This window comes from Mastacembelus armatus, chromosome 14, assembly GCF_900324485.2.
Source record: "Mastacembelus armatus chromosome 14, fMasArm1.2, whole genome shotgun sequence".
NCBI lineage: Eukaryota > Metazoa > Chordata > Actinopteri > Synbranchiformes > Mastacembelidae > Mastacembelus > Mastacembelus armatus.
The window spans coordinates 7957994-7984357 of NC_046646.1; the positions used below are offsets into that span (position 1 = coordinate 7957994).

Consider the following 26364-nt stretch of genomic DNA (forward strand, 5'->3'; position numbering starts at 1 on the left):
TTGACATTCATTCTTGCATTGAACAATATTCATTTATCCCCCTCTTATCACCTCTTATTCTCTTGCTGGCAAGCTGATTCTTCAGAGATGTTTCTCAGTCGTGCATGCTGATCAGTCGGTCATGAGTCATGCTGTTGATTCATTTATTGTAAGACTGCCCCTTGTTGTTCAACGTACAGTTCTGCCCACAGCTGCCAGCACACGTTGTTTTCTTCAAATCGTGAGACACTGAGATCGTCTCACTTCGTAACCTATCACATAAGTGTCCTCTGGGTAATGAGCCCTACATGCTCCCTTCACTACCCACGTTGCCCACTGCCTCCCTCTCCATCTCTCCAGTCACCTCTGATGAGCATCGTTCACGCTGTTAATCACTTATGTCAGCTTCTGGTAATTATAGACAATCCATCATGTGTGATTGTCTGTCTCTGTCTGTCAGCATTGTGCTCCTATGCCGTGTGAGCGAAAATGACAAAGGTGAAACCGCCTTTATTAAGTACGCAGCACCAGGGAGTGAAGTCCCCAGTGATAAGCAGCATGTTGTGCTGCTTTGGCTTACACTTCTCAGAGGTGAGCGATAAAGGCCAGGTGGAGATTAAATTACATTAATATCTTCTCCACATGCCCTGACCCACAATGACTTACAAGACAAGGAGGATGGAGTGATGCATTGAAACTTATGCCAAAGTACTGAAAAATGAATTAGTGTCATAACACACTGTGGTCGTAACCTGCCATATAAAGCCGACATACATGAGGCCTGACTGACTGTAACTTAATTAGTTGTAATTTAAAATGTAAACTGCATTTGCTGAAACTCATAAACTATACATATATATAAATATATATAGTACATACAGATGAGTTTATTTCATCATTTCTTATTTTCCTCTCCATCAAACAAAAATTATTAATTGTTAACAACAACTCAGTATACACACCCAGCCTGGCAAACATGGATATGCAAACATTGTGTTATCAGCATGCACAGTATCGGCCAATCCATTACCAGGCATACTGTAACCTTGATACTATAACGTTTTTTACCCACTTTTCCAGTACTGCTTCACGAAGTCAACGTTGGAGACTGTGATAGTTCAGTTAGTAAGAAACTGTGGGTATACTCCAACAGTTTGCGAAGATGTGCTCCACACAGCGCTTGTTGGTGCTTATAAGCTTAATAGGTAACTACATTTCTGCTTCTTCATCTTGTACATCAGTTTCTTTGTATTTCAATTACATGGTGAATTTAGTACAGGCTTAGTTTGGAATGAAACTGACCTGAGACTTGTTGCTTTGTAGGATGTGTTGAGCTGATCACAGTCAGCACGCCGCAGCAATATGTCAACGTTACAATGGGCGAACCTGTCCTGCTCCAGTGTACGTTTGTGACTGTACCAGAGACCACCAGCCTTACAATCCAGTGGGATTTTTTTTCTCCATCCTCCATGGCTCCACAACAGGTGAGACAGTGTTTCAGAGCTTTGCTCCCAATAAAGAATGTTTAATGTGCTAAAATTGACCAAAAGGTGACGTTGTTTTGACTAAAATACTAACAGAGAATTCAGCTTTATTACAAAGCCTGAACATTCACTAAAAACACATAGTTTATAGTGAATGTGCAGACAATGATCATTACTAGGGAGCTAGGAGATATGCCTGCAACAACAAAGCCTGTGACTGAGAAATCAAATAAAGGCAGATTTAAATCAGTTTTAAGATCATATAACAATGAATAGTGGTTAAATATCTGATATATGTAGTCAAGTTACTGTTTTTAACAAAATGGTACATCTACTAGATGTAATTAGAGAAAAAAGCGTACACTAGATAAAATCTCTGGCTCTGTATCTGTCTATCTACTAACTGCATCCGTTTTCTTAGATCATATTCATTGGCGTTTTGTGATAGTGATGTTTTGTCATTGTCCAAAGGTAATAGTAAAAGACAATAAAAATATTTATAAAAGTCTTTATTGTGTTTGATAATTTGGCTTGTTGCCATTTGGTTTCAGGTCTATTACTATCAATCAGGAAAAGATGTCATTCCAAAATCTTATGGCGGCAGGCTTCAGTCGCCCTCTTCTCCCAGCACGACCAGCAATGCCTCAATAATAATAAGAAACATGCAGCCATCGGATGCCGGCATCTACACCTGTTCTGTTCATAACTTTCCTGATGTGGCTGGAAAGTCTCAGGTCAATATTATTGTGAATGTCCTTGGTAAGTTTTGGCTCCTTTAGAAATGAAAACATGTTGCTGCATTTTCAATATTTTAGTATTTCTAGAGTATGAGCACATTCTTTGTACCGCCCGTAGCTCAACAGACAGCATTGATGAAACATTTGGGGGCAATTCACTACTGTAAATGCAAACTTTAATCAAAAACAACTTACTGTGAAAAACCCTGACTGCTAAATGTATTCATCCATTGGAAAATTAATTGTGTTTATTATTTATTTTAGGCTCCAGGAATAAGCGGGCATAGATAATGGATGGATGGATATTGCTTATTTTATTATTATTATTTTTATTTTAAGAAGAATAAGCAGAAATAAGTAAAGTCAGTGCCGAAATATACAAACGTATTTAATCCAATTAATCAAGAGTAGAGGTCTAAATCAAAAACACGTGAGGGTGTACAGTTGGTGTTCTTACTACTTGACCACACCCGTTAATAGTATCGGTTGAATATTTCCATTAAAGCAGAAGTAGTTGATTTTTTTTCTCTCAGCATGGTGTTCATGTTCTGCTTTTGAACCCACGCTCATATCTGCATGTGGGCGTAGTCTGGCAGCATGAGCTTCTGTGTGAATCAGCTACTCAGACAAAGAAAAAAAAAGCTTGTCTGAACCTGCTTCTTGAACTTGGGTTATTTGCCTCCTGTGTGTAAGGGTGTGCCTACCTGTAGAGGGAGAGCCAAAGTACACAGTCACTCTAAGGTTTCCGGTCTCTGAGAACAAAATGAATATTTTTGATTTGAAGTTGTAGTATTTGTCTTATTTGTCTGATTTATCTTGTCTGTTTGAGCTGCTCTATTTTTGAATTACTGTAAGCAAAATTTAAGCCAGATTACTTTGATTTCCTGAGAACTGCATCTATTATCGGTGTCGTACCATAAGCAAATCTATTAAAGTAGTAGCCCTGATTACTGTGATTAGGGAATTACATTCAGTTTGAATCCTCTCGTTCTCTGAGTTACCAGGACAACCTTACAGGCCTTGCTATCCTCAGTAGTTTCCATGGTTACTGCAGCAGTCTACTCATTGCCAGTGTTGGAAATTAGAGAAGGACTGTGGCTGCATCCTTGTACTGCATACAGAATATACTGTACATCAGCATCTGCAGCCTGCTAACTACATGGCTTTTATTTTGTAACCTTGGTCTTCATAAAAATGTGTGTACAACAGTTTCTACACACTGGATGTGTTGAATAGTGAAATACTGTTTGAATATGTATGGCTGCTCTCATGCAGATCATCACTACCTATCAATTATCAGTGCCTAATGGTTAGTAGGCCAACAGTATGAGATGTCGTGTAAGAGATTTCAGTCCAGAGTCAGTCTCAACCTGGGAACAAAGACTGAGGCCACTCCCAACCCACTTCCTGCCCCATGACGACTAATGGGAACACATGACGTCTTATTTGTTTAAGCAAGCTATGTGTACAATATACATGCATTATAATATCAGATATGGAGGACATTTATCTTTACTTTTGATATTTTGAGAACATTTTAGCAAAGGATCTGCATATTTCTGCCACCACTGATCAATATTACATATTACATATTACAAAAAAGAAGCCTCATCACATAATGTGATAGGTCAAGGTGGATTAACAGAATACATATAAAGGAGGTATTTTGAATTTGAGTCATATGAGTGTGAAATTTACAATGTAGTGTTTGAACTTTAAATTCACATGACACAGATTCTATTACCAAACATCTCAGGAAAACTCATCAGTTCAGTCCAAAGTTCTTGGTAAAAGTGGTTTTGAAAAGTAGACAAAGCAGACTAAATAGAAAGTCACCTAATAAACATGTATGATCCGTCAGAGAGGCCCTCTAATCCATATTGCTCCGTCCATGGTGATGTGGAAACGGGTCATCTGGTCACTCTGACCTGTCACAGTGAGCGTGGGAGCCCGACCCCTACGTACATCTGGACCAGGCTGGATCAGACTAAGACCAGGAGGCCTGTAATGGGGAGAAGTGAGTGCTGCATGAGTGTCTTTATGCTATATTTGTAAATGTTAACGTAGGTATTATTTTACAAATATGTTTGTTCTTGTTTCATCAGCAACCACAACTGGAATATTGGAAATCAGAAACATATCCCAGTTTGAGTTTGGGGAGTACCAGTGCAATGCTACAAATATGGTGGGATTTTCAACATGCACTATTGATCTGAGTCCTGGTATGGTCACACTTTTGTTTAAAAAAATACAAAATTGTACATTGACAAATAGGCCTTCATTCATTCATTCATGAATATAACAAATGATGTTTATACAGAAGTCGGAGATGGAGTGATCGCTGGTGCAGTGATTGGTGCGTTGCTCGGCTGTGCCTTAATCATCCTGGTTGTGTGGTTCATTGCTCATGCTATGAAGAGGCACAAATACAAAGCGGTGAAAGCATCAGAGGCCAATCAGATGAAGTAAGATTTTAGGTTTTAGGTTCTTGGTGTTGTTGCATTTCATCAGGGGACTTATAATTTAGGTGTGTAACAGCAATGCTCACTGTGTCCACTAGGGGGAGCTCTGCACAGGCTCAGGAAGCCACAGACAGCGTTCCCATGGCAACTACAGCTAGCAGCCTCCATGCTGAAGATGAGCCACAAGCCTAAAAAAAATGGCCTGTTGAAAACAACAGGAGCAACGTCACAAACCTGAATAACAGGATGTTCAGTCCTTAACAAACGTCATTCTCAGATTCAATCAGTATGTTTATGTTTGATGTTGCATTTTGTATGGCTTGTCATTCAATCTTTTAGTTTTTTTCCCCCAATTGTCAAACAGCTAGCTTTTGACTCTAATCTTTGCTGGAGTGAAGATGGAAATCTAAGATGGTACAGATCATAAAAAGCATTTTCTATTATCTTTCTACAGCTTTTAATTGTTTGTTTTGGTTATAGTTGTTTTTTTGTGAGAAAATCAATAGATGTTTTTCATATAGGTAGTAGGCCATGGTACTGTATATAACAACAAAAACTCAAATTTATTTCATATATCACTACATGATTACATTCAGTAACACTCAAAATGCTGATATGCTGCAGTAAATCTGGATCATGCATATGATGCCATAAGTGAACTACTGTTGTGTCCCAAATAATTAGTTTTACTCATTGCATGTTTGTTTTTTTCAATGACCTTTTTTGATACAGAAACACATTATTGGCAGCATCATAATGACAAAAGCACTGACTCAAATTCAGGCTTTCAGGTTATACCTCAAATTTTAGAACTACAATACAAAAATAAATCTTTCTTTTTACAGTTAATGAATATTACGAACTAAGTCCTGAAGGGAACTGATGAATAAGCCGATGACACCTGAGTCTTTATTTGATCTTTGGAAACAGAAACTGCCAAGCAACTGTGGGTGAAGTGTGTCAATTTTGTGCATTTAAATCCACGGATTAAATAAAATACTGTGTTTTCTAAGTCACTGTGTAATGTAGCTCTTCCAGTGTGACAATATTTTGAGGACGTCAAGGTTTATTCATTTAATGAATGTTTTAGGGGCCAGTGGCAACAACTTGAACAATTTGATTCCTGGCAAAAAGTAAACACATGAAAACACTGGACAATGATTTGATGCTGCAGGGGAAAAGAAGACATTTTGTACTACATGGTTGTGGCAGCTATTTTTCTTTCTCCATTAGGAAAAGAGCTTGCTTACACCACTTTCATTTTACTTAGTCTTACACAGGTTACACCAGAGATTGTTGGGGACATGTTTGTCTCTCACTCACACAGCAGGATGAACATAACCCTAGGAAATTTAAGAGGATATTATTTTTGTAATACTGGTAAATGAAGCAGCCTGGTTGGGGCCAGGCATCAGTAATGGTTTCACTACAAAGACATTGTTAATCTCCCATTGAAAATAATGTATTCAAGTTGTGTGTGAATATGTAAATCAAATGTGACATTTCTAAAACTCTATTCTATCTAAATGTAAAAAAATTGCTCCTTTGTTCAGTATTTAGTCACACAATGAACGATACACAAATGAATATGTAAATGAGCAGATAGGCAAAAAAATTTGTTTGTTTCTAATACACGACTTTATGATGTCAGTCACGTCAAGCCAAAAGGAATTTTGCATTTAAACTGGTGCAGTACAACTCACCAAACACAGACACCTGGTGCAATTTACAACTTTCTGTCATAAAGATCTAACAAGGTACTCCTTATTTTCACAGGTACTTTATTGAAACTCTTGTGATCTCTTAACTGTTAATATTGCTACATACTAACACAACAAAGTAAAAATCACTGCCTGGTAACTTTAACTGTAACTCAGCGTAATGATGCTGTTATGTTATGTTACTGCCTCCTTCATGTATTTTGAGTAATGCCATTTTCAATGACATCATTTCATTATATATGCTTAAAAAATAGCAATTTAAGAATTTATATTTGTATTGGTATCAAGTGAAATTCAAGAAACTTTTCAAGTTTAAAATAAATCCTAAAAATGATAAAAAAAACATGTCAATTAAGAAAAATGTAATGAAAGAGGTAACAATTGAAAATGAGTAAAACACAGTGTACACCAAGACTAAGGCTGCTTGATTTCTGTAAATGAAGAGTGCTTTTGGTTCAAATTTAATTTAATTAATTTAAATCTATATTATAAGCTAATCGATGAGGCACCGAGATAAAGGGACCATCATGTGCAGCATTAGGCCTGCAGACCAAAGCAGCGTGCAGTGCTGAGGACATCGTCTCTGGTCAGGTAGCATCCACAGAGCTGCCTCAAGCCGCTGAATGACTCCCTCCCATGCATGACACGCCAGTTGTCTATGAAAATCACCTTATTAAGAAAAGAAAGGGCACAATCCTTTGATTACATTGAATTACACTTACATTTCATGTTTACTCTCCATAGTCTAAAAATTGTAAATACATTACATGAAGAAGGATTTACAATTTTTCTTGAGGTGTTTCTGAAAACAAAAATTTAGGGACTCTCCTTCTGGTAAATATAACTTTCTTACTTTTCCGGGGCTCAGTTTCACCCACAGCTCATTTTCTGGTCGCCTTAGTTCTATGGTCAACTCTCGATGTGCAACATACCACTTCTGAACAGTCTCATGGGGGATCATGTTTATCACTGATCGGTCATAGTTGTTGTATCTATTGAGGAAAAACAGACAGAACATTTCTTTTGAATTTCGTCAGGTTACATCAAGTTACAGAACATCCCTTTTTAAAAGGCATAATATAAAAAATCCTCACAATAATAAAAATGCATAAACTCCCTCACGCAAGTGGTAAAAGCCCTTGACATGATTCTCTCCTTTGAGATAGTGGCCGCTAATCTGAATGTGTCCCCATCATGTCAGTTGTTTCAGATCACTTATTAACTTTGAAGTGACACTAGCTTGTTAGATGCATTTACAATAGACCCATAGGTCCACCAGCTTTAACAGCTCTGGCTGCCAGTGGTGCTGGCTTTTTTCACATCCCACAATGTCTTTGTATATTTCTTGAAACATTGCCTGAGCTGGTGTTGGATTATTGAATCTACTTCCTGTCTTCTCAATCCTTTTCTAGCTAAACCTTTCAGCCAGTTTGACATACTGTGGTTACCCTTTACTTACAGAAGAAAAACATGCTTTGAGCCAGTTTCTCAATATTTACCAACCAGTCTACAACCTAACATTCTTTTCAAAAGTACGAGAAAGAGTTGTAGCTCAGTAGATTTCAGTCTACATAATTAAAGGTAACCTTTCTGAACCTTTTCAATCTGTTTCCAGGGCCCGTCACTCTACTTCCAGTGCAATGATCTTTAGGTTAGTGTGGATTCCTCTGGGTACAATCCACTTCTGTACTTCTTGGTCTCAGTGCAGCTTTTGGTACAATAAATCATTGCATGGTCTTAGGAATATGAAGTAACCTTTTTTAATATCACACAAAGATCCAAGCGTAAAACTCATCTGTATGCCCTGTCTTCCAGATATGGGGTATTCCTTTGATAACCTCAGGCTGCGTACCTTCTAACATTCTCAAGGCGCTAGGGTGGCCTTTGTGTCTCAATCTATTAAATCTAGTATGTTCAGTCCATTCTGCCCTTCAAGATGAGTGACTGTATGTCTTTCTTTTCATCCCAGCCTGCTTATTTCATTCAGGATCTCTGTACAGAGACTGTCCTGGGACCTCTCTGTCTCTCCGGGCTACCTCATTCCAGGTGCACTTTCAATGTTGTATAGCTCAGAAGTTGCTGCTAATATTCTTTAAGTATATTTATAATGTATAATGTTGTCATTGACTGTCCATACTATAAAATCTATTATGTGCCACACATGTATTGAATATCTGTGTGTTGCTCTTCCTCAGCTTTCTTCCATTTTTAAGCTTCTTGAGGTAAATTTTTTGCATAGACCAGATTTGTGATACTGTAAATCAAATCTGACCTAACTTGATTTGACTAGAAATTATGTAAAAAAAAAAAAATGTTTCAGTTAAACAAATTGATGTAATTGAGAGATTCACTGACATACCGGATAAGGTAAACTTCATTGTTCCAAGGATAGATGTTAAGCACAGGGCCAACTCCTGTTAAGTGGTTTTGGTGGTTGTCAGTGTTTTCGATGTACTCATGCCTGATGGGCACATGAGCAAGCAGCTCAAAGTTTTTAGGTGACTGCTGGCGTAACTTTTCAGCAGCATAGAACCCATCCACAAGTAGAGTCCTTCCCCCAGTCCCCTCATGCTTGAGGCAGTGAAAAACCTGGATTCTGCAAAAACAGTGAGTGATATCAAGGAACAAATTGAGACACAATAAACTATTTTTAAAAGTTATTGTATAATTTGCTAAACAATTCATTATAAATACAGTAAATGAAAAGTAATACTGCTCTGTATAATGACAACTGTCTGGACTACTACTAACTACTAACTACTGGACTAACAGCAACACGTTTATGCAGATTTTTAAAAAAAATCTAACTTTTCACCAACTTAAAAACTAATTTCTTTTCATTACCACTGCATCGGGGGTTTTGAAGTCTTGCACTTACCCACATGGTTCCTGAAAGTATGAGGTGTCAGTGTGACGGTCCAGGGCCAGCTGGCTGTAGGCAGTGTCTCCCCTGGAAAAATCTGAAGTGAAGCACCACATTCTTCCATATGTGGTCTCCCTTGTGAATCACAAACACAAACCAAGTGGATTAGAAGTAAGTGACATCTGCACTGCCCAAGAACACTGCTAACAAAAGGAAGCTGCTAACACGTAATATCTGCAAGATAATGACATCTGTAGGAGAATGAGTTTCACTCTAGGATAAACCATGATTAACACTTGATACCTGATGAGACTGACCCTCTGGGTAACAGCCTCTGTAGCTTCAACTGTAGCTGGGACATCGTCTACAAAAGCGATCCCATACAGGAGGTAGTTCTGAAGAAACTTCTTTAGTTCATCATCACAGCTCATAAACGTTTCCCATTTGGCTGATGGTATGTTTGCATTTTTATAGATGTCAGAGTTCCAAAGTATGTGAGGCTGTACGGTGCTCTGCTTCCTTCTTTCATAGCTGTTTTCAGCTAGCCATCTAAGGCTGTACTTTGAGACATGACCACCTGGCCCTGGGATGCAGATGCGAAAATATTGTAATTAGGCTCAATTAATGGAAAGTGCATTGAAAAATATGTTTGTCCTGGATATTAAATTTACTGACGTTAATTGATTCTGAATGATAATTAAAAGTATATCTCAGTACCTCAGAGTGTGTGAGTCAACTTATAGGACACTGACAAAATGCTAACTTTATTAGTATATTTGTTGTTCAATATTAACAGAGGATATATACAAATCCCTTCATGATCAGGCTCCTTCATACCTTAAAGACCTCATAGTACCATATTATCCCAATAGACCCAATAGAGTGCAGGCCTACTTGTGGTTCCCAGAGTTTCCAAAACCAGAATGAGAGACAGAGCCTTTAGCTATCAAGCTCCTCTCCTGTGGAACCAGCTCCCAGTCTGGGTTCAGGAGGCAGACACTCTCTGTACTTTTAAGGCTAGACTTAAAACCTACCTTTTTAACCCTATGTATACATGAGTGCATGAGTACATGATACATGAGTTTTTGAGCCCTCAAAATTACTAAAAAATTGCATTGTATCACATATGATACAAATTGAAACTCATGGACAGAAATTAATATTTGAATTTTTTTTTTTTTTTTCAGAATGACCAATAAAGGCTCCAGTTTCAAAGAATTAGAATTTTCTGTCAATTATTTAATGGCTTGGGCTTTACAGGGTTAACAAAGCGTATAGTTAACCCTGAACCATCCCTTAGTTATGCTGCTATAAACCTAGACCGCCCGAGTACCATCGGTGCACTGAGCTCCCCTACCCTAACCCTCCCCTCCCTTCCCCAGTAACTTTGTACTCTCTCTCTCCCCTAGTTTGTGCTCGCTCGACACAGTATCCATGGGCCTTTGCACCATTAAAGTTGAATATTTACTAAACTATGTCTATGAACACTGGAGCTGACATAAACTTAGATGGCCCTAAATAGCTGCTACTAACCGGGAGAGGTCCAACTGCTTGTATACCTGTAGAGCATGTATATTATCAACTGTCTTGGGGCTGAAGGGTCCCTGTTTGTCACTTCATATACAATAAGACACAGTGCCAGTTTTGTGGTTACACAAACACTCTTAGCACAAAAACTGCTGGAGCCCAGCAACCCACAGCATCAGTCAGTCTTTAGGAGAGTCTACAGTGGCACGGTAATGATATAATCCATTTAAAGTGCTCCTTTAAAAACTAAGGTTATGTTGTAAGATTTGTTATAATCATAAAGACTAAAACTATGGGGTAAGAAGGCACAAGAAGTCTGAGGGTGAGTGCTTGGTGTGCACACAAATCCAGTGCATTTTACTGTAGCACCAGTTTTCTTTTCAACACCTGTCTGCTTTGGGACCATTTATTCCTCTTACCCAGAAACGGGGCAAATAAATCCCACATGGCTTTTTTTTATGTTTCATGCAGGAGCAGGCTGCTACTGGAGACAGAATAAATGATGGCTACAGCTAGATGGGGTTTTGTCCTGGTTAAGGTACTTCTGTTCTGCCTGCTGGGAGCTCTCAGGGTGAACAGCTCAGTGAGAAGGTGAAGCTGTGGTCTACCTGGATGGTTAAGGAAAAAGATGAGGTGTTGTGTGCTGTGCTGTGCTGTGCAGCACCCTATCATGTGAAAGGAGAAGCCTGTGGCTTTTTTTTTGTTTGACTGGATTACAACTGTAGAGCACAGCAGGGAGTTTGAGAACAAATCATCTCCCTTTTGGCCAAGATACTACTTGAGTTTTCTAAAATAAGATTTATTAAATAGCATTTAACTTGACACAATAGCACAAGTAGGAATTTGAGTTTCTATTGTGTCCAACTGCTGGTAGCTTCCTTTTAAATGCGCTATTTTGAGGTGCACTCCTTCACTGCGGCTCATTTTGGTGCTACTGCACTTGAAAGTGACTTACATGTGATGACGAGGTGACCATCTTCCACTGTTGTGTTGTCAGGGCAGATGCTGAGGTCGATACTGCCTGTGTCCAGGTTTCTCTGGTTGGTTTTGGAGTTGAAGGAAGAGGCAGAGCGGCAGTGATCTCGCAGCCACACGTAGTTAAAATGCATCAGAGTTCCTCCACAGTTGAGCTCTGGGGTTTTCATACGCACAGATTAGTAGACTGTTTTCAACAGAAAACACAAGATTAGTCTCAGAAGCACGAAGATGACCTTACCGAGACAGTCTTCACGTAACTGAAAAGTTGCAGAAGTCGAGGCGCAGGCACGGGTCTGCGTCTTGTGTGTCCATGGTGCCTGCGTGTATCTGAGTACAGACAACCGCTGAGCCTGTGTCAGCACAGGCAGCAGGTTCCTGCTTAACATGCCAAACTCAATTTGCGAAACAGAATAATAATGTGAAATAAAAATACCCAAACTTCTCCGAGAAGTCACCGCGCAATCGAACAACCGATTCCAGCCGTAGGAAAGACACTGCGCTCCCCCTGAGCGCTCCTCTGTGCGCAGAACAATCCTCTATCTGGAACAATCTCACAAAAAGCTCTAAAAGAGGTGAAAGAGGTGAGAGATAAATCATTAAACACGGAATAGTTTCTTAATTGTAAAGCTTAACCACATAGAGCAGTTCTGTCGCTTCACACATGCGTACTAATCACTACACCAGTACCCGGATGTGTACGGTGCGCATCACATCCTCTTGGTGATTTTGTGAAACGTCTGAAGTTGCAAAGGCGCACCTGATTATTTGGAGGGGATTCTGTTTATTCCACTGTCACACAGTGTAAATCGTTCATACTTACTTGTACGAATAGAGTAGATCCACTGAGAAGTCTATTTATTTTCCATATAAGCTATTTATATACATAATTACTACTATAATAAAATGGTATTGTCCCTCTATTACAGCAGTACATTTTGAATATTTGTAATCCGTTAATTGGATTACACAGAGTTGAAAAAATGTCATTATTTTTTATTAGATTAATATCATAAATTAATATTACTAACCAACTTAAAATACATGACTTCTTTTACTGAATATATTATCCAAAATAACAAAAAGGACACATTACAGTATTTTTATTGAAATATTGTAATTCATTGTGTGTTACTTTTATTATGCTTTAATTTTAGATAGTGGCATTATTTTAATTTACTTTCACATTAGGCTGATTATCAGTTTTTATTTAACACTGCTCTTATCTATTCTGCCTTGCTTTATTTATTTATATTTTTTGTTTATTCTGTATTTGGTTGTTTGTTCCCTTGTTTTTTTTGGCATATTTGTTGTTATGATTGAGGGTAGCCAAAAAGGAATTGAATTGTACTATATTGTACTGACAATAAAGTAATTCAATTCAATTCAATTAACCATTACTGTCATCATGACAGGAGCTCACAGTGGTTATTCACCTCATACCTGGGGTTAACACATTATAATAATTTAATTACTATAACTGTCCAATCTGAAAATTAAAGCAGGATGGACTCGTGTCTATTACTGAATCATTTTGGTCAAAAATGAACTTAAAACCCTGTGGAAGTAACAGCTCCATCTAACATGTAGGACCTCAGCTGACTTACGGTTGCACCACCAAGCTCTGGTTCTCTCAAGGGACAGGTTTAAAAAAGTTTAGGAGTTACTGGGCAGACAGAATTTATTCCTGAGGGTCTGGGGCACATTAACACAGGATGACTGACATAAATCTTCACTCTGGCTCCCTCTGCAGTCCCCTCTGAAAACCAGCAGCTTATCTGGTTGTTAACACCCATGACCCGGTTGAAAACATTTCCCCTTCTCGTTGAGTCCTATGTTTAAGTGATGACTGCCTGTAATGTGGGGCTCAGCTGGTTTTGTAGAGCATAGCCATAACACCACAAATTCATATTTAACCTAGAGTAAACATGAAAACGTAAATCACTGAGATTCATATTGTTTTTAAGCACGTACCAGAAGACTCAGGTGCTTTTGCCAAAGCAAAGGGCATGCATTCTTTGCATCCCTGCACATCTGGACTCAGAGCTACTTTTATAGGGACTTTTTAATTTAAGGCAACCTCGTTGTAAGCATGGAACTAGTTGTAACACCGTAGGATTTTATTCAACTTGAAAAAAACAGCATTTTGCAGCAGTGTTACATCATTTTGGGTGAAAGGTGTTTGCCTGAAACCCCTGTATATTAATAAACCATGTAATCTGAGCACCCCGATAATCTGCAGCAGGGTGCGCTGTTTGAGATTGACATTTCTAGTGTGCAGGGATCAAGGCAAGAAGGATTCCGTTATTTTTCTTCCTTGTAGTCAGATAGTGCAGCCCTGCTGAGGACGCTGCGGTAATGATGCGTTCACAAGCTCAGTAATTTTGATTCTTGTGCTGAGTGCCCAAGAAATAGCTTTAAATTAACTATGAAAGTTGATCGCTTGACACATTGGCGCTTTAGATGTGTCACGGTTGGACAATTGTTAGGCTGTGTATAATTCTAAGTTTCCATTATTCTTTGTCGGTACAACTACTGTCCTTATTGTGAAAATTAATATAGTAAAAGTAAAATTAGAAAAAAGTAAAGGACACAACGCTAGATGAATATCAGAAGTAATATAGAAAATCTGGTATAATAAGAATATAATAAACCGCAAACAAATAGTAAGATAACCAGACAGTAGTGTGTATAGTTATTTGTTGTCTCACCGATTACAGTTAGTCTTAATTGCTTAATTAAATTAGGACTGAGAGATAAACGGTGTGTAAGAATGGTCATGTGTGTAGATAAAAACACACAGCCTATTGCATTAGTCCCAAAAACACAACACTATGGCAGCTAGTCTGTACATCTACGCATAGCGCGTAATAAACAATGAAGAGCGCGGTCTATTGTTCTTTAATTTCTGTATGTAAACAGCTCAGTGCGTGATAGTTTAGACAGGCTGGGTGGTGGGATTTTGGAGCTTACAGGGAGCACGTGAATGCAGCATGAGCCTGCCCCTCTGAGCAGCAGTCAGCTGCATGTTTACTTGCTTTGTCAGCTGCTGCTGGTCAAATCCTTGGACTTTCATCTCAGACAGTGACTTATCACACCATCAGTGCTCCTTATCAGCAGTTTCCTCACCTGCTACATTTCTGGACAGCATCTTGTGGACCTTGAGCGGGGGTACATCGGGTTCAGAGCTGTTTCCCCCCTCTGGCAAACATGACGTTAAAATCCAATAAAAACGAAGCTGCTGTCATACTGGAGCCTGTGAACAGTGTCCGGACAGCCCTCTCTGATCTGTACCTGGAGCAGCTCCTTCAACACAAACCGAAGTCTGACAAGGTACGGCACCTCTATTTGTTTATTTATTTATTTATTGCACAGCGTATTTTGGGTGTAATGTTTGCTCTCGGGAAGCATGGCTGGTGTTTGTTCGTCAAGACCTCTTAAAGGTTAGATCACAAGACTCAGGAGTAGAATCGTATGTAAACTGAAGTGTGCTTTTCCCGCAGATATGTGTTTCACCTCACCTAAATCTGAACCCAACCTTTACAGTAACCCCCACCAGCTGTGTCTTATCATACTAAACCAGACCCGAAAGCTTACCTAACCTGTTACAGCTGCCTACTCTCAAGCTTTGGGATCTAAACATGTCTCTAAAAACAGACTCACTTCTCGTTTCACAAAGCATTTGGCTGTGCTGATCTCTAATATGAGATGTCTACTATACTGGGAACATCTGCTGTTCAAAATTGCTCAGTCAGCCTTGGTTGGAATCCAGTAGACTCTGCATTAGCAATTTCACTTCTGCATTTCCCCCTAAACTGGAAAACCTTTTGACAAATGAGAGAAATGAGACTATTTCACATGTCACAACCTGTGATCAGATGGTAGTGAGTCATTGCTAAAGAACTATACAAATAGTAATAATCATGGTGCCAGTAAAGTTACTTTAAGGTAACATCACTAGGCCTATTCCTATGGTGGTGTTATGCAGTAGAAAAGACAGATAGTGTTGGTCCATTTTTATCAGTGCTGTGTAATATTACCTACAGCTATTTCTGGGCTTCTCTGAGGAATTGGAGTCAAGAGGCAGCTGAGAGCAGGCAGGCTGTTTACTACTTGTTGTTTTGTTTTCATCATTATGTTGTAAAATAGCAGACATTACCTTTAAGGTGGAAAACACTACTTAGTGTGCATGCCTGACCACAAACTTTAAAACAGTATCAATGTTTTTAATGTGAAGCCTGACTTCAGTCCTCAGCAACGTCTTAGGCCTGGATTTGGCAGCCAGTGATACAGAGGGAACTCTTAGTGCTGAACATCTTCTGCGAATTTGTAACGTCAGCAGTGAGCTACTGAGGGAAATGGTGAAGGGAGGAAATGGTGTTTCCTGACATCAGCAGTTTTTTTTTTTGTTCAATAGCCTTGAGCTACTTATCTTGTTAACATGTTCTTCTGCTTGATGTTGATTAGTGAAATCACTGTGGTGAGGTCAAATGGTCCGTTATCTCTAAGGGGAACTGGTGTGTATAAAGTCTATTGTGGGTATTTACTGTATCTTCTGGATTCTGTATCTTTAGTCTGGCTGGCAAGGATAAAGTGACTAAGCTTGCTCTGCTGAGTTATGATCCTGTGCAGTCTACTCCAAATACGTCATGCTGAAGAACTGTGCCCCAGGCCTGTGGATCCAGCCTTTATACAAGGCTCTTCCTCTGCATAGCATTTAAACTCAAGGACAAATTAAGTGATTTGTTGTAGCTGCTCATGTCCGCACATAAGATCCAAATATGGAAATGAGATCTAGGATGAGATAGAGAAGCATCATCCTATCCAGCTATTTCTGCACTCTCTCCAAACTGTTGCAGCCTGTGCACAAAGAAGCTGTAGATGTTAAAGGTTTGAGTTTGCCTGATAGTTCCATTAGCCTCACTTTTTGTTTGTTTTGGAGTCCCGTATCGGTCAAATATTGCTGTGGCTGTGTTCCTTCAAGAGATCAGTACATCTTAGCCTGTTGGCAGGAAACCCTCAGTAAATGCTATGTGGGTGAGAGGATTAATAATTAATAATTGAATGGCCATCCATCTCAACAGAGAGAACAGATAAGATAGATTGCATTATAATGTAATCAGTCATAGAAGATCATTTTTGAGCATAATAGAAATTGATGTTTATAGTGTATTATCTTATCCAAAGATTTGCTTTTTAAAATGCTTCTACAACATTGTGTTTGATCGACTTAATCTACTTCAAATAAAGTCAACCCCACCTTCTGAATGAGATGAACAAATGTCCAGAGCACAAAGCGGCTCTGCTTTTACTTGTATGCACTTTGCCTTTCACCGAGCTGTTTGTCTATGCTGTTCCTTTGCCACACCCTGATCTGATATTCAGGTTTCTGAAAGGGTTTCCTCTGCCACAGTTACAGTAACACGTGTTGACCATTTCACACTGTGACAGACAAGATGAATACCTTTAATCAGGTTTTTATGTCTTAACACTGTGATAAGTGATGCAGGTGATTATCACAGTCATAATATCTGACCTTTATTTTTAACCTTTGTCAGTTTCCTTCCTGCTCAGTCTGAAGGTCAACACCTTTAAGAGAGAAAATGTCCTGGTCTTAGAGGTTTGTAATGCCTCCAGGAGAACACCCTGTTTCTTGTGCTCTTTATACATGCTATTCTTGTCTACAAACATTTTGTTATCATTAGAAGATCCCCCCACTTGGCACAATTTCATGTACTGTTTTCATGAAATCACAAACATCAAGCAGATCCAAAAAATAAATTCCTGCGTTCTTTGGAGCAGCTCACAGTTGAAATGAGGGAGCAGCTAGTAATAAACTTGGCTTTCGGAGATGGAAATCAGTATGTATTGTGTTGAGAGAGAGAGAGACACTGTAGATATGTGGTGATTTCAATCGTGGAAAGATTGCTGTACGGACTTGTTTCCTCGCAGGATGTAATTTCATCTGTTCCCCACGGGACACTGTGCAAATACTGGTACCGTACAGTCCTGACATATTACAGCACAAGGCTGGTAAACAACTGTCAAGTTGCACCGAAATCCAAATGGCTGACTTTCACAACTCTTCACTCAGTATCTCTAACTATGAATACAAAAATAGGAAAATAGTTTTTTTTTGCCTCACTAGAGGTAAGAGAGTCTTCCACAGTTACTCAGGTTTATAACATTTTACTAAATCATTATTAGAATTTCCTTATATAGTTAGACATCCACAGAACACGCGGGTAAACACACATACTTGTCAAAGGCCTTATATATAAAAAAGAGAAAACCTAGACAAAATGCATTATGAAGTCAACATACATACCTATCAAAGTGCTGTTATGCACAGTGTTTTAGGGCTGAGATTAATATAGGCGATGTGCAAAAAGGTGATCATGATATTTATTGGTTTATTGCAGTGCTGATGCTGGAAGATAGATAACAAATTTTTTGCTGAAGCAGTGCTGATGAGTCATTTTTATGCAGAAAGTTTCTGCTGACACATGTAATTGTATCTCTGATGAGCTTAGTGACCAATTTCTAAACCCTTTTTATATTGTGCGTCCATTATTCAGTGTATGGTACATTCCAGGAATCATTTTGGGATATCTTACCTTGTACTGGTATGTGCTTGGTAGATTTCTTTAACCTCCTGACCGTGACAGTGATCTGGACTAGAGACCACCTGTGCTGACACATGGATAGTGGATTTCCTACTCTTCCTTGGGTTTATTTAAACATAAAAGCAGAGTATGAACCCAGTACTATCAGCCTTTTTTCTCACGTTTGTTCTTATTTCCAGTCCAAACTGAGAATTCATTCAAAATTAAGATTGTCCGAGTAGTGCTGCTCCTTGATATGATCACCTGATGAGATTGGTGGTATCCATGACCACATCAGGCTGGTGGCCCAGATTATTGGACATGGTTAATGAAGTGTTATAACACTGGGTTAATTATCAACCGTGAACATATGTTGAAACTGCAAATGAAACATAGCTGTTGGCACACGTTACCAAAAAGCTTTCACTGGAACCAGTACCAGTGTGATCATGTTCAGATCTGTCCAGATGAACTGACTGTGAATTCTTTGTAAATTATTTTTTGGTTTTGATCCAAGTTGATTTCATTTTTGTGTGACATAAACAAATATTTTTCTTTTAACAGGCAGCTATGCAAACCTATGAGAATAAGGGGGCTGATGTTTACACCAATGTTAGTGACGGGCACATGAATGGCACAGAGCGGAAGAGGATGAAAGAAGTAGTATTTGAAAAGAATCCTTCGGAGCCAATGGTATAGTATCTGCATCTACACACACACTAACACACATTTTTAAAAAATATCTTTTTTGTGTTACCTGACTGTGGTGTTTGCCTGTAGGGGGTCACTCTAAAGCTGAACGACAAGCAAAGGTGCACTGTAGCCAGAATATTGCACGGGGGCCTGATCCACCGACAAGGTAATTAATCGCATGTTGGTTGTTGAAAAGTTACCAAAAGGTCAATAGTTTGCCCCAAACCCAGCACATTTGTCTTAGCATGAGCATCTCTGTGTTAATTTGTATAGATCAGCCACAGGTTAGCATGTACCCAAGCTTATGTATTGACATCATATACAGTAAATATATTTCATTTTCAGGTTTTGGGCCAACAGTATTAAAGTTATTTGTATAATTGTGTAAAAATTCCATCTTTCTATTGCAGTGTCTATTGTGATTCATGCTTTAATTTGCATTTCTTGATTGAAGGTATTTGGAGTTTATACATTGTCATGGTTTTTTCTCTCCAGGGTCCTTACAAGAAGGGGATGAAATAGCAGAAATAAATGGGAAAAGTGTGGCAAACCAAAGTGTAGACCAGTTACAAAAGATTCTAGTAAGTCGACCCCATGTATCCATAACATTTTCTAAACAAGCATTTTGATACTATAGTCACTGCTCAGTTTTTTTTTTATTTCAATTGTATGGCTACATACTGTATGTGTAAAACAATGTCCTCTTTACATACAGAAAGAAACCAATGGAGTAGTTACTATGAAGATCATTCCCAACCTGCAGAGTCGATCCCGAGTCTGCGAGGTAATCACATTACCAGCAGAATATGCACTTAACACCCGTCTTGTGGTGCCTAATACTTTTGTTTGGAGTGAATTTTGTTTTTCATATCTAATCTCCCCAACCTAAATAAATTTGCATGAGTAAGCCAAGACAATTAGCTTTCCAATCAGACTGAATGATACCCTAAAATCGAAAATTAGCCTGATTGCTTTTCTACCAGTATTTATTTCTGCAACCTGCTTTTTAAAGGATTTTGTTCTTTATTAGGTGAATCTCCTGTTAGTCAATGATCAACCCAGGTGAATATAAAATAAGTTAAAGTTTAAAGAGCATCTCTCACATAAGTTTTGCTAGTTTGTCTTGAAACACTGGTAGCGTGTTTCATTCTGCCATCTGCTGGCCACAACACTGTTTTCTCCAGCAGCCTATTCATATGCCCCCTATAACGTCGAAATGGCTGCTGGTTTGGCAGCTGCTGTTGATTAACAACATAAACCAACCATATATGACAAGAGTCAATGACACAATATGATTTTTAAAATAACTTTAATTAAATGATCACAAAGAAAAAATACAGATTTTTCAGTGTTTTCAGTGAGATTATTCATATCTTGATACAATCTGTCAGTGTGTTAAGTTCTGTCATTGTTGTGGTCAGTGATGGTGGTCTTCTTAAGAGCTTGTAGTCCAATAAAGTGTAGGCTCAGTTAATGTACTTTGCAAACTTTAATGCTCAAAGAATATTTTTTTGGTGACCCAGACCCCTCCACTGCTCACACCTTTTGTTTTCATTTTTGATGTGTGTCACTGGAGTGACTTGGGAAAACCAAAAATGTTGATGAACTCTGCAGCAGCAGTAGAGCAGTAGTACAGCAGTATTCACTAACCCTGATGAGAATTTACATTTTCCCACTGTGATCTTTGGCAGTTTAATCAAGATTTACAGATAAGCTCACGTCTCATGGAAATAAAACTCACAAAGCTCACATGTTAATGCAAGAAATACCTTCTGCTGCGGATTAACAGGTTCATTTTATTCAGAAACCCAATCAGGAGGCAGGACAAATTCTCTCGTTAACAGTTTCAGCTGAGCTGTCCAAGATCATATGATGAAAATGTATATTCTGTGGATGGTGAATTTCCTATTTAATATTTCTAGAATCTCTTATTTACAAAACTATTCAGATCTTTAAAAGACGTCCTACTTATACAAGGAATAGCTTTCAATCTTCTTGGTCAAGTTTTTACAAGCCCTGCACAACTGGAGTATCTCATTCTTCCTGGCATATTCCCCATCAGCTCCATCAGACTGAATGGGAAGTGTCTGTGAACTGCCATCTTCATGTCAGGTGTTCTGTGGGAAAGTCTGGGCTTTGGCTGGGCCACTCAAAGACAGTCAGAGACCTGTCCTGAAAGCTTCGCCACTGTTGTCTTGGCTGTTTGCTTCAGGTCACTGTCGTGCTGAAAGGTTAAACATTGCCCCGACCTCGGGTCACCACCACCACAATTCACCACAGGCATAGTATTACCGAGGTGATGAACGGTGCCTGATGTTGTCCAGACATAGTACTTGGGAGATCTGCCAAAGAGTTCTGTTTTTTTTTTTATTTTGACCAGAAAAGATTTTTCCTCTTGCTCCAGAGTCTTTTAAATGGTGTTTGGCAAACTCCAAGCAGCATTAAGTCAAAGCAGATTCTTTACAGTGTCCACAATAAAGGCCAGCTTGAGGGAGAGACCCTGAGATGGTCACGATACAGGTTCCCCCATCTCAGCAGAGGACTTCTGAGGTTCTGTTAAGAGTGACAGCTTGGTTTTTGGTCACCTCCCTGCTTGGTTACTCAGTGTGGTCAAGCAGTAAGCTACAGTTCTGAATACTCTTGTAAATAAGACCTATTAAGTTTTTTGTTTTTTAATAAATTTGCAAAAATTCTCAAGAACATCTTTTTAATTTAATTGGCAGGAAGGTGTTACCAGTTTCAGGTGCACAATTAAATAGAGAAATGCATGAGTCAGACTGACCAAAGTGTTTACTGGTTTATTAGTTATTAACTATGAACTGTAAAATATCTAGTTCCTTTACAACAATTATTTATAAACATTTGCAGTGATTTTCTGGCATCTGGCATAGCAGTGTGTAATTTCTTATAACATATAAAATCTTGGGAGGCTGTAAAATTCTTCACTGTCACTTGTAAGGATGGATATTAGAGACTGCATCTAGGGCTGGTGGGAAATTATTAAGCACATTGTTGGTAAGGTGTTTGGGGTAATCAGATGACTAGTTCATAACTTTAAAATTTAATTTACAGATGTACGTGAGGGCTCAGTTTGACTATGACCCCGCAAAGGATGACCTCATCCCATGCAAAGAGGCAGGTCTAAAGTTCCAGACTGGTGACATCATTCAGATCATCAACAAACAGGATCCGAACTGGTGGCAAGGCAGAGTGGAGAGCAGTGCTGCTGACTTTGCTGGACTGATACCCTCCCCAGAGCTGCAAGAATGGTAAACAGCCCTTTTGTACTATCTGGTGATTAACCCTGAATTACTTAACATCACATGCCAAAGACCTCAGAACTGTGCAAAATGTTCCCAGCTTAATCTAAATCCCTGTTTTTGCTGTAGGAGGGTGGCAAGTAAAAGCAAGGCCAGAGAGGGTAGCCAGTCCTGCAGTCCGTTTGGAAAGAAAAAGAAGTGCAAAGACAAGTACCTGGCCAAGCACAGCTCTAGTGAGTGTAACACTGGAATCATGCATACCATGCTTTCTCATGGCTCTGCAATAGTTTAGTTTGAAATAAAACCTCTTCTTTTGCAGTTTTTGATCAGCTGGATGTTATTTCTTATGAGGAGGTTGTTCAACTGCCTGCTTTCAAAAGAAAAACCCTTGTGCTTGTTGGTAGGTTTATTTCAGATCATCCAGTTACAGAATGTATATTCAATAAAACACACATTATCACTTATTTAAGCCAGTGATAGAAAAGATAAAAAGTTTAGGTATAGGTATAAGATTTAGATATGAAGGTTATTATTAGAATAAAATGTCTTTGGAAATAAAACTTCTGCGTTTCTTAGGAGCACCTGGTGTAGGAAGGAGCCATATCAAAAATGCACTGTTGACCAAATACCCAGAGAAATTTTCCTACCCTGTACCACGTAAGTACACTCTTCATTCATTTACTTAATTTACTTATTGTGTTTTTTTGTTTTTTTTTGTCAAGAGAGCAGTTAAATTAAAAAATTTGACCAGTGACCAAAATGTTCAATTTTGACTGTACACAGATACCACTAGGCCCCAGCGCAAGGATGAGGAGAATGGACAGGAATATTATTTCATCTCCAATGAAGCCATGACCAAGTGTATCTCTGGGAATGAGCTACTGGAATATGGCAGCTTCCAGGGATATATGTTTGGTACCAAAACTGAAACCATCCAGAAGATCCACGAACAGGGAAAAATCGCAGTGCTGGATGTAGAACCTCAGGTTGGCATTTCCAGACTTTTGTAGAAACAAAATACAATGAGAAACATTTTAGTTAGGAAGAGAGATTCACAGTTAACACTCACATGACCATACACTGAAACATTTATTGAATGCTGTAATTAATCATTGTCTTCATGACCTTTAAAAGATCTCCTCCTCCTTTGAAAGAAATTCCCTCAGTTTCTCTATAGATAGTGTTTCTTTGCTGCGTTGCACTGGAGGAAAAGTAATAAAAACAGGGTATGAACCTTATGTTAATACCAGATAACCTTTAGGTTAAATTGGTTTTGGACTTTGTCCCCATCGCTTAAACTAAAATCACTCCAGAAGGGGCTAAACAGTTTCAAGTTGCAACAAAACAGTTTCAGCTTTTCTTATGGGCACCCAATTGTAATAAGACAGACTTAAAAAGTCATTAAATATATTAAGGCATTATTGTGTAGATATACTGCTCTATATTACGATGTCAATGTCACTGACATTTGCTAGAGACTGTATGCTGAGACAACAAAGTCATTTACTGTACATGCTTATGTAGATGTAATGAAAAATACAATTTTCTAAAAATGAAGTCTCCTAGTAAATCACTGGAAAAGCTAAATAAATGCAATATATCAATATGTAATCCATATCCTCCTTACCTACCTCTGCAGTTTTTTAACATCTTCTAAACTCAATCTGAAAAGCATTTGCATTTTTTGAAAGAAAAGTGTTTCACTGCAGTTTGTCATTCTCTAACACAAAATTTCCTAATTTCTTCCTTTTTTACCTTTTAATGCAGACCCTCAAAGTGTTGCGGACTGCTGACTTTGCACCTCTTGTGGTGTTTATCGCTCCAACCAACATAGCTCCTCAGGTGCTATATTTTTACTTAAATAAATTAAAATATTCTGAAACACCAAACTCCCACCTGCTGCCACCTGCTAATCCTTTGTCTTCTTGCCTCCTAGACGGAAAACCTGCAAATGATCCAGAAAGAGTCAGATACCATTCTGAGCACATATGGACACTTCTTTGATGTGGTTCTCATCAATAATGATGTGGATGAAAGTGTGAAAGGTGTGGAGGAAGCCATGGAACGTGCCACCTCCACCTCACAGTGGGTGCCTGTGTCATGGGTGTACTGACTGCTGACCAGTATAATTCCTTCAGTTTGTTAAAAAGCAGTGCAATATCACTCCTTACTGAAAACCTCTCAGTTATTGATGTCCCAGGTGGTATGGATTTACTTTTTGGTTAATTGTCACTAAGAGTTTTTGCACAAATGCATCCAAAAAATAAGCAATATTTAGAAAGGTTGGTTTTAGAAAGCCAGAAACCTCACCAGGGATGTTTTACTTGGCTGTTTAGACATTCGTGCTTCAGAGATAGTTTTGGTGCTGCACACCTTTGTGATGGTTGGAAAGTGAGCAAATGCAAAACAGGACCACAACTGTGAATGAAATCCCCACTTCTAAATGACAGGGTTTTACCATGGTAAACATTAATTCTGGATTCATTTTCATATCAGTTCTCATTAGACTGTGCTGTGAAATTGAGATTGTGAAATTGTTTGTTCATACAGTATGAGTATCTCCAGAGAACGGTGATGTCCTCCACACAAAACCTTTCGGTCCGTCCATTGCACCCTCACTCTCACTGTTGTTTCATCCCATTAAAACTGTAATACCTCATGGGATACTGTAATAGCACTTTTAAACAGAAAATAAATTTCCCTGCTCTGTTGCAGCTGCTTCTTTTATTTCATGTGGAAACCTGTTCTGCAGAGTCCTTAAGGGTAACTATAATACGGCAGCTTTATGGCAGGGGAAAATCTCCTACATGCATTAAAATTGAGTTAATTAGATTCAAATGACAGGAATCAGTCGACATTGTCCATGATGAGCAAATCCATGAGTCTTTAGTGAAATTGTAAGGTCGGTATGTATGCTTTTTCATACTTTGTCTAGAGTTTGCTCTTTCTGTGATTCATCATGTCTGAGCAGAAAATCAAATCTCTTTACTAAAATTTTAAAAAGGGGTTATGGATCAGAGGAATCGTGAGGGCAGGGGATTCATGTCCGCCTCAATTTTTCAGAAGAAGTCAAGCCTCGAGGCTTTGATCAATTATAAATCAAGACTTGTGTGACTGAGCTCTACAGTATAAGTAATCTACCAGTATATCCTATGTTGTGACTCTTCCCTCATCCCCAGTGTGGGAAAAATAGCCAGGTTATAGATGACATTGAGTTTGTTGATAGCTTTGCCCAGTATCTCTGTCACACTGAAGAAATCATGTTCTTAATGAAATCAAAATATATCATTGCTTGTGAAAAACTAGAGTTTCGTGTTGTGTTAATTATGTCTAATTACAATTATGAAAACGTGCTAATCTAAATTTAATTGAGTATAAATTTGATCAATTTAATGCATTTTAAATGGAATATATTGAACTAAATGAACGAGTTCATGATGTAGCAAAATCTGACAGCAGATCAGGCACATGGAATAAGGGAAGTGAAAACATCTTAGAGCAAATGTACATTTTTTATGTTGTGTTTCAAAACCCTGGACTAGCTGAAAACACATCTGCAGTGACAGTGCAGAGGTGCACTACATTAAGTCACAAATCAAAAGGATTTGCCCCACAGACATTTTTTTAGGGATGTTGGGAATAGAACAAAGCTGTTTGAATGGAGCCCCAAAGTGTTGAATAAATAGACACTATGAAATAAGTAATTATTTCAACAAATAAACTGACAACATTGTAAAATAAACACATTTTTAAAATGGCCATTAAATTTAGAGGCAGTATGTCTGATATCTGCTGTGTAAAACTATGTTAGCAAGTGTGATGTTTTATGCTGCAGTCTGCTGGGGAGGCAGCATAAAACAGAAGGATGCAAGGCAGCTGGACAAACTGGTGCAAAAAACTGGTTCAGTGACTGGAATGAGGCTGGACTCACTGGAGGCTGTGGTGCAGAGATGCACACAGAAAAAGGTAGAGGTCATCCTGGAATACACTGATCATCCCCTTCACAACATCCTGATGGAGCAGAGAAGCAGCTGCAGTGGACGACTCACCTCACTGTG

The 26364-nt window shown here is 38.7% G+C and overlaps 3 protein-coding genes across 3 annotated transcripts; 2 read left to right on the forward strand and 1 right to left on the reverse strand.

The window, feature by feature from the left end:
* Positions 1-1061: 1061 nt before the first annotated feature.
* On the forward strand, positions 1062-5477 carry LOC113143465 (V-set and immunoglobulin domain-containing protein 1). Its single transcript, XM_026329097.2, has 7 exons — positions 1062-1184; positions 1303-1463; positions 2015-2222; positions 4062-4217; positions 4306-4422; positions 4521-4665; positions 4761-5477. The coding sequence occupies exons 1-7, from the start codon at positions 1142-1144 to the stop codon at positions 4852-4854; spliced, it is 924 nt and encodes a 307-aa protein (XP_026184882.1). The 5' UTR covers positions 1062-1141; the 3' UTR covers positions 4855-5477.
* Positions 5478-6426: 949 nt separating this feature from the next.
* Positions 6427-12442, reverse strand: tmlhe (trimethyllysine hydroxylase, epsilon). The gene is made up of 8 exons (XM_026329096.2): positions 12185-12442; positions 11990-12078; positions 11729-11905; positions 9550-9829; positions 9262-9381; positions 8743-8979; positions 7237-7375; positions 6427-7052 (listed from the first exon to the last, which is right to left on the reverse strand). Exons 1-8 carry the CDS (start codon positions 12346-12348, stop codon positions 6921-6923), a joined length of 1338 nt encoding a protein of 445 aa, XP_026184881.1. The 5' UTR covers positions 12349-12442; the 3' UTR covers positions 6427-6920.
* A 2315-nt stretch (positions 12443-14757) lies between these two features.
* Positions 14758-25020, forward strand: mpp1 (MAGUK p55 scaffold protein 1). The gene is made up of 12 exons (XM_026328729.1): positions 14758-15081; positions 18918-19046; positions 19134-19212; positions 19542-19627; positions 19762-19830; positions 22119-22315; positions 22436-22539; positions 22626-22706; positions 22883-22963; positions 23090-23292; positions 24074-24148; positions 24243-25020. Exons 1-12 carry the CDS (start codon positions 14959-14961, stop codon positions 24417-24419), a joined length of 1404 nt encoding a protein of 467 aa, XP_026184514.1. The 5' UTR covers positions 14758-14958; the 3' UTR covers positions 24420-25020.
* The last annotated feature ends 1344 nt before the right edge of the window (positions 25021-26364 follow it).